Source organism: Pan paniscus, chromosome 17 (genome assembly GCF_029289425.2).
Source record: "Pan paniscus chromosome 17, NHGRI_mPanPan1-v2.0_pri, whole genome shotgun sequence".
Lineage (NCBI taxonomy): Eukaryota > Metazoa > Chordata > Mammalia > Primates > Hominidae > Pan > Pan paniscus.
This window is the reverse complement of record NC_073266.2, coordinates 72,432,201-72,446,512: the sequence shown is the minus strand read 5'-3', so window position 1 is coordinate 72,446,512 and position 14,312 is coordinate 72,432,201. Positions and strand designations below refer to the sequence as shown.

At 42.5% G+C, this 14,312-nt stretch overlaps 1 protein-coding gene across 3 annotated transcripts in view; it reads left to right on the top strand.

Moving 5' to 3' along the window:
• CCDC68 (coiled-coil domain containing 68) overlaps window positions 1-14,312 on the top strand; it is a 57,626-nt gene that overhangs the window by 37,876 nt on the left and 5,438 nt on the right. For all 3 annotated transcript variants that reach the window (XM_063597323.1, XM_034943762.3, XM_034943761.3), the window contains exons 9-11: window positions 1,582-1,687; window positions 2,960-3,043; window positions 13,382-13,458. In XM_063597323.1, coding sequence (XP_063453393.1) covers window positions 1,582-1,687; window positions 2,960-3,043; window positions 13,382-13,458 — 267 coding nt within the window. The remainder of the gene's footprint in view (window positions 1-1,581; window positions 1,688-2,959; window positions 3,044-13,381; window positions 13,459-14,312) is intronic.

Genomic DNA, 14,312 nt, shown 5'->3' with positions numbered 1-14,312 from the left:
TGATAGGCACCTAGGTTGTTTCTATGTCTTTGCTGTCATGAATACTGCTGTGATGGACATAAGCGTACACATGTCTTTTTGGTAGAATGATCGGTTTTCCTTTGGGTATATACCCAGTAATGGGATTGTTGGGTTGAATGGTAGTTCTACTTTTACCCTTTTAAGAAATGTCCAAACTGCTTTCCAAAGTGGCTGAACTAATTTACATTCCCACCAACAGTGTATAAGCATTCCCTTTTCTCTGCATCCTTGCCAACATCTGTTATTTTTTTACTTTTTAATAATAGCCATTATGACTGCTGCGAGATGGTATCTCATAGTGGTTTAGATGTGCATTTCTCTGAAACAATGTTTTAGTCCATTATATGAAACAAAATGAAAACTAATAACTCTTTTTTTTCTAATTAGAACATGCTATATAGTATTTTATGAATTTCTGCTATCTTTGTGATCCACATAGAGGCTGAGGTGGGTGGATCAGCTGAGGTCAGGAGCTCAAGATCAGCCTCGCCAACATGGTGAAACTCCGTCTCTACTAAAAATACAAAAATTAGCCAGATGTGGTGGTGCATGCTTGTAATCCCAGCTGCAAGAATTTCTTGAGCCCAGAAGTGGTGGTTGCGGTGAGCCAAGATCACCTCACTACACTCCAGCCTGGGCGACAGAGTAAGACTCCGTCTGAAAAAAAACAAACCAACAACAACAACAAAAAAAAAAAAAAAAAGAAAGAAAGAAACAGAATTGGGATGACATTGGATAAGAGCAAAGGCCAAGTGACTTCTCCGAGGTCACAATGCTTCTAAGCTTGGTGGTGTTGCCACAGTGCATGTGGCTTCATAACTCTAATAACAGTAGCAAGAAGAGAAACAGCCAAAACAGTACAACCAATTCCAGTTACCTGAATGAAGCTTTGGGAAAGTATAAATAATCTAAATTCAAAATTGACTTTTTTTTCCATAATGATGGATGTGGACTCAAAAATATTTGCTGGAATTAAATTTCTTCCTTTCTTCTCCTTTTTTCCCCCCCTTTCCCTATGGAATGATAGTAGAATTACCAAAAGTAGGAATCCAAAAAATAAAAAATAAAAAAAGACAAACACAGACAATCCACAACATATACTAAGCCCGAATCATGAGAAATTGGTTTCTTATAAATATATTAATAGATAAAATCTCCATTTCTGCTCCCATGTTCTGACTCTGCTATTGCCATGCAATTGTCTGTGAAGTTTGATGGGTGCCAGGTCTGTGGGTGCTCAGGCAAGGCAATTTAGCATATAAGTGCTTTATCGTACTGAATACAACTTGATTCCACTACCTGCTAGAGGAGTCACAGATGGCCAGAATGGAGATTTTGACGGGAATTGATATTCTCATTCAAGTTAAATCCAACCAAATTAGAGCCCGCTTCATAGCTATTTATCTTCAGTGTGTCCTATGTGGCATAATGGGGCCCTGGGGTCTTACCCAACTGATCCCCAGTAGCAGTAGAGTGTGTAGGAGGGCTAGCAGTAAGGACGAGCTATGGAACGTGTGAGCCAATCATTTTCTCTTGCTCTTTTTCCCTTTGCATTCCCAGTTGCCAGGATCTTCAGAGGGAGATTTCCATTCTCCAGGAGCAGATCTCTCATCTGCAGTTTGTGATTCACTCCCAACATCAGAACCTGCGCAGTGTCATCCAGGAGGTCAGATTAATCAAGTGTATTTATCTGGTAGACAGTATGTTTACAGCGTGGAGCCCAAATACGAGTGGCTTGACTGGACTTTTGAAGCAACGAGATTTCTCTCCCTACTGACATATCCTTTTTTGTTTCTCATGCAATATGTCTCTGTTTTCAATGCCCTCTCTTGTTTGTAACACCAACACCTTTAATGCTCTCGATGAAGATAGCTTGGAAAGTTATGTATAACTGTTTTTTAGATGTTTCAGTGATTTTCTAAAAGTCTTCTGCGCCAAATAATGTACACTGGTCTTTAGACAATTTCATAGATCAGGAGATTCAGCCCTTCCTTGAGTATGAAATGATCTGTTTTCATAACCTCATAATTTATTTAGGACATGATTTAGGATAGGGGTGTAGCCTGGCCCTTCTTCTCTGGGAGCAGCCTGACAGGTGGCAAAGTCGAGGCGATTGTGGTAACAGCCAGCTAGATGGCGGAGTGTGTATTTAAAATCTACTTCAAGACATGCATTGATCTGGTTTTGGGGGTCTGTTTTAAAATTTAAAATCAGACTTCTATTCAGTTACTTTACTGCCAAATACAAGTCCTCCCAAATACTCCAGAGCCTTCCTCACATAGATATAGCATTTGTGCTTGCTTGGCTATGACATCACTAAAAGGCCAGAGAACTGAGTAGTGGAATTTGAGAGCCAGGAGGGACTTTGGGGGCATCACACACCCTCTTTTTATAGAGCAGTTTAATGACAGCTAGTGGTGCCAAAGTTGGTCTTAGAATCCTTGTGTCCCCTCTCTTCTTACACTGCTTTGCATCTCATCACCCCACCTCCCAATTCCACATTGCCTCTTGGCAAAGCAGGCTCACCTTATTATGCTGCTGCTTGACAAATCTCTACCGCAGGGACCCTCCGCACACCAGGCAGTGGTCTTGCATCCTGTCCACCAGCAGCTGCATCTGCAGGATGAAAACATTAAGTTGCTGAGATGCAGACGGGTGGCCAGTGCTGCTTGCACAGGACGCACTCCTGCTGAACTTGGTTTAAACAGGTTATCCAAAGATTAAAGTGAATCACGGCACCAGCTGAGGGCTCTCAGCCCCAGGTGTCAGTTTGGCCTGCTATTTTCTGTTGCCTGCTGAGTCTGCTAATGCTTTGGGGTTTAATTTTTTTTAATTTGATGAACATCTTTTGACCTCAGAAATCCGTACAATTTCTGACTTAAGTAACTATTTCCTGTGGTCTGACAAGGTTTTTCCTATTGTGTTTTCTAATTCTTAGATGGAAGGATTAAAAAATAATTTAAAAGAACAAGACAAAAGAATTGAAAATCTCAGAGAAAAGGTTAAAATACTTGAAGCCCAGGTAAGGAGGGAACCTGTCTTACATTTTGTTGTGAGGGTGTGAGTGTGTGTGTGTGTGTGTGTGTGTGTGTGTCTGTGCACGCGAGGGTATCAGTATCAGTGAGCCTGTGTATGAAAGCATGCATTGTATGCCTGTATAACACTACGAATATGTCTGTTTGGGAGCGGGCATGTGAGTGTCTGTGTGACTGTGTGTGCTGGGTCTGTCTATGTCTAAGTGTATGTGCGTGTGTCTCTGTGTGTATCCAAGTGTCATTTTGTGAGTGTGTCTGTGCATATTCTATGCATAAGAAATTAGCACTATGGAAAAAAGGACTGACAATTTAACAATTGTTAAATTATGAAGTGTTTAAAAGATTGTATGTTTATTAAATTATTCGCATTTTTGTTACATATTAAATAAATATTATTAAATTATTATTAAAAGTTCATTTGGATTTTCCAGAATACTTGCTGTAATGGAGAGGCAGATGATAACTTCTCTCGATATGGGCTTGAATCAGAGGCTTGCTCAAATCTACTCTTGTGTAAATTTCACTCTAGTCAGATGGCCAGGCTTCCTGTCTCCTGCCTTGGTTCCCATGCATGATCCTTTCCTGGCTTGGGATGTCCTCTTTCCTCCTTTCTTCATTCACATCCATCCTGGCCTCCCAGCTTTGCCTCCAGGCTTACCCACTTCTAGAAGCCTGTTATAATTGTCTTGCTTTTCAGTGTTTTAAAACTGAGCACAATACAATCTAATGTCCTGGGATAAGACATGCTTTTCTTCTCTCCCATTCACTTCCCCTTTCCTCAGGACCCCTCTGTTAGTCTGTTCTCACACTGCTAATAAAGACGTACCCAAGACTGGGTAACTTATAAAGAAAAAGAAGTTTAGTGCACTTACAGTTCCACATGGCTGGGGAGGCCTCACAATCATGGCATGGCAGAAGGTGGAAGCCATAGCTTGCATAGCAGCAGGCAAGAGAAGTGTCAGTAGGGGAAATGCCAGATGCTTATAAAACCATCAGATCTTGTGAGAAATCACTCACTATCATGAGAACCATGTGGGAGAAATTGCCACCATGATTCAATTAACTCCACCTGGCCCTGCCCTTGACAGGTGAGGATTATTACAATTCAAGGTGAGATTTGGGTGAGGACACAGAGCCAAACCATATCAACCCCCTTGCTAGCACTCAGCTGCTGTCCTCTGCTGGCGATGCCCCTGCCTTGCAGGAAGTGCAGTGAAGCCCCTGCCAAGGTTGGAGCTCCTCTGAAGACCCTACAGCACCTCCACCTCATTCCATTTCTTGCCGTGTCTCTGCTTCTGTCTCTGTCAAATGGCGCATCACCCACTGCCTGGAGCTGTTCACCTGTTCTACTCCATCCCTCAGTATTTTGATTTTCTGCCAATTGTCACCTGCCAGCATTAATGTTGCCCAGGCCTGTGGACTGTGGAGATGTTCTGACTTCCCACTGGAGGCCTTATCCTCTTTTGGAATTATTCCCTCCACTATCATGTTCTTTCTGCTTTCCCCAAACAGAAGATAAAAAATCATAATAATAGTTTTTTACGTGTTAATTTTTGTGGCCTCATTTTCCATTTCTACCTTCCCAGCAGACAACTGTTCTCTTTTGGTTTTGAGGATAGGCCTCATTGAACTCGCACTCTCTTTAGACTCTCGCCCTCTTCAGGCTGTATGGGACTGATTAACACACTGCTCTCAGCTCTGTGCAGCTAAAAATGCCTTGATTGTGGAATAATTGGCTCAAAACTAGTGTTCACTCAAGTGCCCAGTAATAGCTGGCTAATTTATTTCAGGGGACCTTCAGATTATGTGATTCATGTCACAGTGGAGCCCCCTTGTATGAAATGTTCTCTAAAGACATTTCTTCACAGCCTTTCTTAGTGGCTTTTTGGCAAATGTTACTTGATAAAATATTTTTTCTTATATTATTATATGTAGCAACATATTATGTATTTCATATATATATATATTTGAGACAGGGTCTCACTCTGTCGCCTAGGCTGGAGCGCAGTGGCATGATCTCGGCTCACTGCAACCTCTGCCTCCTGGGTTCAAGTGACTCTCCTGCCTCAGCCTCCCGAGTACCTGGGATTACAGGTGCACACCATGTCATCCGGCTGATTTTAGTATTTTTAGTAGAGACGGGGTTTCACCATGTTGGCCAGGCTGGTCTCAAACTCCTGACCTCAAGCGATCTGCCCACCTTGGCCTCCTAAGGTGCTAGGATTACAGACATGAGCCACCATGCCTGGCCTATTTCTTACATTTTTTACGTAACTAACATTCATTCATTCCATATAAGTTGGGACATATGGATAAGCAAATAGAACAAGAAAATCGCTGATAAAAGTACCGTCCCTGGATACCAAATCAGCATAGCTGGGTATATCTATGTTTTGTGGGAATCTATGTGCCTGTTATATACCTGTGTGTACATACTAACTATAGAATATATATGGCACTGCACTGTGCCTATTGTATTCTCATTTTTAAACTTTCATTCATTTTTCCACATCACTAATTATGTAATTACTTCTACACTTAATTATTGAGTGGCTACTACAGTATAGGCACTAAATTCTAGAAAACAATGTTGAACAAAATAGACATGAGTCCTGCTTCCTGGAACTTACTGCCTAGTGAGTGAATTTGAAATGCCTCTTTCTTCTGGACTAAATTCTTACTGAAGCTCTTCCAACAGCGAATCAGCCTATTGTGGCTCCAATAGCTTACTGCTTTAATTAATGTACATCTGTAATATGTTTTAATTAGAGAGGTTGTTTTAGAGTTGGCATCATTCTCAGATCTTTCATTTCATATGGTTCTGGGCTCTGCTCATATCTAATTAAGTGCCCATTCTTATCACAAAGTCAATGTGTCAGTGGTACTACTGCTTCTAATTCAATTTTGTGTTCTTTAGTTGTGCCTATTTATTTATATTGTTTCCAATGAGGAGTTTATCTTCCTAAATAAACTGACAACTTAACCCGGACACTGTACATTATTCAGCTGGCCTGTTGGTTAAACAGTTAGACAAGGAAGATGTATTTGTTTCCATTGTACTCCGTTTGTATATTCCAAAATTCAGCAAATAATTACTGACTATTCAGCAATTATGCCACAGAAATAGACGTATGTACCTCTCCTCTCATGGAAACTTCTTGGTTTGTGGCAGACTCTCTACAGTAATGTGACAGAACCTCCCAGTGTTGTCTTAGAGTCTCTTTATGTAGCTCAACCCAAGCCAGTGTTTTCTTTTTTCTTTTTTTGAGATGGAGTCTCACTTTGTCACCCAGGCTGGAGTGCAGTGGCATGATCTCGTGATCTCGGCTCACTGCGGCCTTGGCCTCCCGGGTTCAAGCAATTCTCCTACCTCACACTCCCAAATAGATGGGATTACAAGTGCCCACCGCCACGCCTGACTAATTTTTGTATTTTTAGTAGAGACAAGGTTTCACCATGTTGGCCAGGCTGGTCTCGAACTCCTGACCTCAGGTGATCCTCCTGTCTCAGCCTCCCAAAGTGCTGGGATTATAGGTGTGAGCCATTGTGCCCAGACTCAAGCCAGTGTTTTCTAACACTTGTATAAAAAAAGGCTTCAAATAATAACAGTATCTGATGAGTGACTTTATGTTCTCAACATTTATTTTCTTCAATAGATAAATCTTTCCTTCACAGCAGTGGATGTTACTATGCCCATTTGAGCTTTAAAAAGTCCAAGCCATATTAATTTATTTATTCAACAGATATTTTTGTGTGTTTATGATGTGTCAGGAAATGTTCTAAGTGCTGGGTATGTGGCCATGAATGTGACAGATTGTCCCTGATTTCATCTTACTTATACTTTGAGGAAACAGACAACAAACAAATAAACAAGCAAGTACACAGCTTGCTTAGGAAGTGCCAAGTTCTCCGAGGAAGAATGGAAGAGTGTGGGGAGTCGCAGAGTAACAGGGATTAGGGAGGGCATCCCTGAGCACATGTTGGACCAGGTATCCAAATACCTAAATATAGTGACTTTGAGCCATAGTGATTCAGTTTTTTATTTTATTTTATTTTTATTTTGTTATTTGTTTTTTAGGGACAGGGTCTTACTCTGTTGCCCAGGCTGAAGTGCTGTGGCGTGATCATGGCTCACTGCAGCCTCAACCTCCCAGGCTCAAGCAATCCTCCTACCTCAGCCTTCTGTGTAGCTGGGAATACAGGCGCACACCACCATATCTGGCTAATTTATAACAAACAAACAAAAATTGTAGAGACAGAGTTTCACCGTGTTGCCAGGCCTGGTTTCAAACTCCTGGGCTCAAGTGATCCTCCTGCCTTGGCCTCCCAAAGTGCTGGAATTACAAGTGTGAACCACTTCACTCAGCCTCATAGTAAATAAATTTCTATCCTATTCCTAGTGAATGGCTTATTATAAAGCTTTTAAGCTAGAATAAAATGTGCAGGGGTACACTGTCTTGCACTGCAAATTTAAGGTCACTGCCCATTTTGGAATTCCTAAAATAACAGGAGGAACTGATTCAGTTTATGAAAAATGATCATCAGAGCTTGAACAACCTTTTAAACCCAGCAATTTTTGAAACCATAAAAACAGCATCACTTTCTCATTCATGCTAAAATCGTTTGTCTCTGTTTAGTCATGCTACATATTTTGTTTTCTTTAATCCTGAAAGCTGCTCCAGGAGAGCTAATGTTGACTACATTTTGCAAGTGACAAAACTGAGGATCTGAGAAGTTAAGCAGCCTGTTTAAAATCATTCGGCAAGGCAGAACCTGCATTTGAGTCTGCTTAATTTTGCAGCACATGTCTGCCCATCAATATCTGCTTATCTGGGTATTTGGGTGATATGGTTTGGCTGTGTCCTCACCCAAACCTCATCTTGAATTGTAGCTCCCATAATTCCCACGTGTTGTGGGAGGGACCCTGTGGGAGATCTTTGAATCCTGGGGATAGTTTCCCCTGTACTGTTCCCACGGTAGTGAATAAGTCTCATGAGATCTAATGGTTTTTTAAGGGGAAACCCCTTTCGCTTGGTTCTCATTCTTTGTTGCCTGCCTCCATGTAAGACGTGTCTTTGCATCTCCTTTCCCTTCTGCCATGATTGTGAGGCCTCCCCAGCCATGTGGAACTGTGAGTCCATTAAACGTCTTTCCTTTATAAATTACCCAGTCTTAGGTACATCTTTATTAGCAGCGTCAGTACAGACTAATACACTGGGTGATTAAAAGTGTGTGTGTGTGTATGTGTATACATGTTTGTGAAATATATATGTGTAGCCAATATATTTTTAAACACCTGGTTATAACATTAAATTTGCATAGTCTTTTACATTGATTTTAGTCATTGTCACAGTTACTGTATTAAATATTTTCTATCTTATTTCTAGCTTTCAAGTAATGGAAACACCTCCTTTTTTCCTGTGGTGGTCTTTCTATCCTAGCAGTTTTTTTTCCCCTCCCTATAGGTGATAAAATTGACTCATATAACCCTATCTTTTAAAAAATGTTTAATTCTTCTTAGCCAGTTTTAAATATCACCAGAAAATTTCTGCTTAACTCTACCAAAATTATTTACTTTCTTTCTGGTTTTGCATATCTTTCATCATCTTAATTTACAGCTCTGACACTCATATTTCTTGCATTTCTAGTTTCTTCGCTAAGGACCTGCTCCTAGGGAAATGCATTTTCAGAAATTACTCCATTTTCTAAACTTTGAAGATTATCCTACTTTATATAAGCACCATCATCCTTTAAATTTAATTCTGGAGTGTGTTGCTAAAATATTAAGTATGCAAAAATTATATTCTTTGTGAAAACTATGTCAATAAACTATCCTTAGACAGAGCCATAATAATGGCAGGCATATTCTGGCCAGTGATTTGTAGTTTTTAAATAAAACTCATGCATATACTGTCCTAGTTAAAGGAAAAATCAGAAAAGTCTATGAATCAAGACTAAATGCCTAAATCTGGTAGATGAAACAAATCAGCATGGAATTTAAAATAAATTGAAGAGAGTCTAACATAATAACTCCTATGCTTTTGTATTGTTTGGTACTGAATTGGTTGAGAAACTGGGAGCTTATTCTGGGGAAAACCTAAGTAGCTTTTACCTAATTGTCCAGTCACAGAATATTTTCATTTCAATCATGCTTGTCATCAAGAGAGTGTGTTTCAAATTGCTTTGTCAAGTGTAAAGTACTATAGAGAGGGAGTTTTTTCTAGGCACATGCTTGGCCTATAATATGTGCCTGCCCTTGTTTGGAGTGTATAATAGATTTATATTCATTATATGAGGAAATCTTCACCATCAGTTGATCAAATCTGAAGTACATTTCCTTGGTGAAACTTAGCTTCACTCTTGAAATTTCACAGTGAAATGATGATTGCATGTGAAGATACTGGCTCCATCTTTGAGTTATTATTCATGATAAATGCTGGGAACTAAGAAGAGGCACAATTCGGCCGGGCGCGGTGGCTCACGCCTGTAATCCCAGCACTTTGGGAGGCCGAGGCGGGCGGATCACGAGGTCAGGAGATCGAGACCATCCTGGCTAACACGGTGAAACCCCGTCTCTACTAAAAACACAAAAAATTAGCCGGGCGTGGTAGCGGGCGCCTGTAGTCCCAGCTACTCGGGAGGCTGAGGCAGGAGAATGGCGTGAACCCGGGAGGCGGAGCTTGCAGTGAGCCGAGATCGCGCCACTGCACTCCAGCCTGGGCGACAGAGCGAGACTCCGTCTCAAAAAAAAAAAAAAAAAAAAAAAAAGAAGAGGCACAATTCAAGGCTGACTCTAAACCATTAACTTACTCCAAACCATCAGGTGGAATTTCAGAAAATACCTTGTAGGCCAGGTGCAGTGGCTTTCACCTGTAATGTTAGTACTTTGGGAGGCTGAGGCGGGCGGGTCACTGGAGGCCAGGAGTTCAAGAGCAGCGTGGCCAACATGGTGAAACCCTGTCTCTACTAAAAAAAATACAAAAATGGCCAGCTGTGGTAGCACATGCTTGTAAACCTAGCTACTCGGGAGGCTGAGGCAGGAGAATCGCTTGAACCCAGGAAGTGGAGGTGGAGGTTGCAGTGAGCCATTGATGGCTGTAATGAGCCATCTGGAGGGTCTATTGCCATCTCACTGGCTGCAGCAGGGAGGCGTGGCAAGGGCTGCATTCTTCATGGAGCCCACAAGAGCCCCACCCCTACTGGGCACAGCTGCAGCTGTTTGAACTGTGGCTGCAGATTCAGGAGTCCCTGCACTCCTGGGGGCCTTGGAAGGCCCCCCTTGCCCTTGCAGGCTCGGAAGTGCCTGCTCCCACTGCCTGGCTTCTCCCTGCTGTTGGCTCCCCAATCTCGGAGCAAAGTTGGGACCAAGCCCAGGCACTGTCACAGCTCAGCTGGGTGTGTGCATGCTCAAGTTAGAGCTGACATGCTAACCCCCTTCTGCCTCAACCCCCTCTGGACTTTGGGCACCAATGAGCATGAGAGGGAAGCCAAGGGGGTGCTGAGGGCAGCTTGGTGCTGGCCTGAAGGTGCCCCTTGGCACAAACAGCCTGGGCGCTATGAACCACAGCAGAAGGCAGACAGGCTCCTGGGCAGAAGGGGGCAGGTCTCAGTGAGTCCTCACCTTCAGGACAGGGAGGGTCTGAATGCTGGGGGCCGGGCTGCCAGTCTTATGGACTGGAGTAAGAACTTGTGTTGCCTTTTGTGGGCCCACTCATGGCTGCCCATGGAGCAATCAGCACATACCTCCTTCCCCTCTGAGGCCATGAAAGCCCCAGGCTTAGCCAGAGCTGGGCAGACATTGGGATGACCAGCTGCAGAGAAGAGCTACCCACTCCAGGGCCTCCTCTCTACTGAGAATCAAGCAGATATTGGGACAACCTGCCTGCAGAGAGGAGCCACCCACTCTAGGGCTTCCTCTTTGATGAGAGCTGCACAGACGATGGGGCAGCCAGCTGTAGAGAGGAGCTACCGTCTCTGTTGATAGCTGAACACTTGTTGGGATTACTTGCCTAGCAGAGAGGAGCTACCTTCTCTGCTAGGAGCTGGACACTTGTCAGGACACCCTGGCTGCAGAAAGGAGCTGCCCCCTGCAGGTTTCCTCCGAGCTGTTCTATTGCTCAGTAAAGCTCCTCTTTGTCTTGGTCACTCTACACTTGTCTGGGTACCTCATTCTTCCTGGTTGCCGGACAAGAACTCAGGACCCACTGGATGCCTGGGCTAAAAGAGCTGTAACACAAACAGGGCTGAGACATGCCCCTTGCTCGCCATGTTGAAGGCAAAGAGAAGGAAAGAAGAGCTGTGGCCCTTTGGGCAGCCCAGACCTGGGAGCTCCCTGAGCCAGGGCTGTGACTCTCTCTCTGGGGCCTTGCGGTTCCTGGCATCTCCAAGCTTCCGGGTGCCACCGTGTTCCCCGGTGCCAGCTGTGGAAGCTGCTTATGGTGCACCTGGTCTAGCCGCAGCCTCGCAGAGCCAGCACCCATGCCAGTACCTGGCGCTGTGTGCCCCACTGTAGCAGTCGGCATGTTTGACTATACACAGTGGCCGGACCCCACACCACTTGCTCACACACCCCTCACCATTTCACACCTGACTTGCCCTTGACAGGCATGAGACCTAGGCCAGTAGCTCGCAGCCTGCCAGGCTGAGTGGACAAAATGAGCCCAACGGACTCAAGTAAAACTGTGGCAAAGGCACCACTGGCCTCAAACATTTGCGGCCAGAAAAATGACACCTTGTAACACTGAGATCGTGCCACTGCACTCCAGCCTGGGCGACAGAGTGAGACCCTGTCTCAAAAAAAAAAAAAAAAGAAAGAAAATACCTTTTAAACTATAATTACATGACTCTCTAAGTCTGTTCCTTGAAAGGGAAGGGAGCTGATGTTCTGCTGTTCATCACCTGTCATCGTTCCCCCCAGCTACCTTTTGGTCGCAGACACTTTTATATGGGTGTGTCCTTTAAAGTGCAACCCACTGGCAACAGCATTGCTCATGATCCCTAACTGTTTTAAGTCTCACTTTCCAGATCTGGGAAGTGAAATTGCTCACTTGACTATGTTGTAGAGAAAACACTGGCTCTGGACAGGAGGACACAGCTTGGCATTGAGCTCTGCATGAATAGGATGTGGGGCACTGGAAGTCTTTGGAATTCAATTTATAGTTATAAAAATGGTACTTGAGGCTGAGTGTGGTTGCTCACACCTACAATCCCAGCACTTCGGGAGGCTGAGGCAGGTGGACCACTCAAGTCCAGGAGTTTAAGACCAGTGTGAGCAACATGGTGAAACCCTGTCTCTACCAAAAATACAAAAATTAGCCAGGCATAGTGGCGCACACTTGTGGTCCCAGCTATTCGGGAGGCTGAGTGGAAGGCAGGTTTAGGCTTGGAGGTGGAGGTTGAAGTGAGCCGAGATACTGTATCCAGCCTGGGTGACGGAGCCAGACACTGTCAAAAAAAAAGGCACTTCGACTAGAAAATCATAACCAATTGCCTTTACTCTTAAAATCTGTGCCAGGCACTAGCTGAGCACTTGACGTATTTTTTTATCTCATTTTAAATCTGTGAAGAAGGCGTTATTATTATATCTGTAATTCAGATGAGGAAATTAGGCACAGAGAGGTTAAGTAACCTAAATGAGGTCATGTAACCAGTGAGTGGCTGTGCTAGGATTTGTACCTGAGAACTTGTGCTCTAACCACTCCTGTTCTTAGCTGTTGCATGAACTCCCAGAATTATGAGAGTGCTTCCAGATGTAAAATATTATGTTCATATGACACTTGTTTCTTCCAAACACTTACACAAAGTAGGCAGGACATGTATCATTTACCACTAGTATAGATATAAAGAAACTAAGGTTTCATAAGAAAATTGAGGCTATAGAGGCCATGAACTTATATTAATAGTAAAGAGCAGATGGGACCTATTTTCATGGGGTTTATAATCAAGAGATCGCAAAAGAAAGACGAACATGTGATCGATATTGTGGGTATCTTTAACAAGGTTCCTTAAAAGTTCTTTTCATTTGCCTGTATTTTTAAAACTCTGTAAAATAAAATATGGATACTTCAGCTGTTGAATTTCAGATGCTAAATCAGAATACTCTATTTTAGTCCCTTGGTAAATTATACATTTTTAAAGGAGTAGCTGCATCTTCAGAGATAATATTTAGTGACTTTCAACTGGCTATTTTCTGTGTTCTATAGCATAACTGCAGTAACAAACTTGCTGCCAACGAGTGAGGCAGGTGTTGGGTTGAATAGAAGCATTGAGGGTGTAGCTAATAAATGTGTTAGCTATTTGATGTCTGCATTTTTTTTCAATTTTAGAATAAAGAACTAAAAACCCAGGTAGCACTTTCATCTGAAACTCCTAGGACAAAGGTATCTAAGGCTGTCTCTACAAGGTAAGGTCTCTGTCTTCTTCCACCCTGTCTTCACAAACTATGTTGAACATGTTAGACATTCAACCCACTCAAGAAAGATTCCAGTCTCTCACTGCTTATGCAATCATTTGTTTACTGTTTTTCTCCCAGTTTCTATTCAGAACTGTGTTAATCTTGTTCATCATTTAATCCTCAAAGCCTAACACAGAAATACTAAATAAATTAATGAACAAATTTAGATATCTCTTTTTTTCTTCTTTGCCCTAAAACAAGCCCAGTCTCAACTCCAACACCTAGACATTACAGATCATCTCCTTTTTTGTCTTTCTTCTTCTGTTGCTCAAGTTTTTTATGCCATTGGTGGACATTTTAATCTTTAATTGTTGGCATTTTTTGAAATTGCTATGTTGTCAACTCTAATAAATTATTAATATAAATATCACCAGGGCAAGAATAGTTCTTTTTAATTTCCTGCATTGCTAAGGACAAGGTTCTTCAACAACTATCTAATAATGAATGATTTCAAGCGATGATGATGACCTACTAAAGAAATTGAAATGATGGTTGAAACCATCTAAGTCATTTTTTTAAGTTAAATTTTTGTTGTGGTTGTTGGCAAAATCAGAATCTGGGCTCAAATCTCATTTCCACAAACCCAATGAAATTATCATTTAAAAGAAAACATAGTCTCTAATTATATGTATCATTCAAAAAGTGATTAAAAACTTCCTCTTCTAACAGCTTTTGAATTTCCCAAGCTAGTCCCTCTAGGGAAGAATCTTATTTTCTAAACGTCTCTTCAGCCCAGTGCCGGAGGTGGAAAAATCAGACCCACTATGATTAGCATCAGTCTAGGAATTCAGGAAGATTCTTCT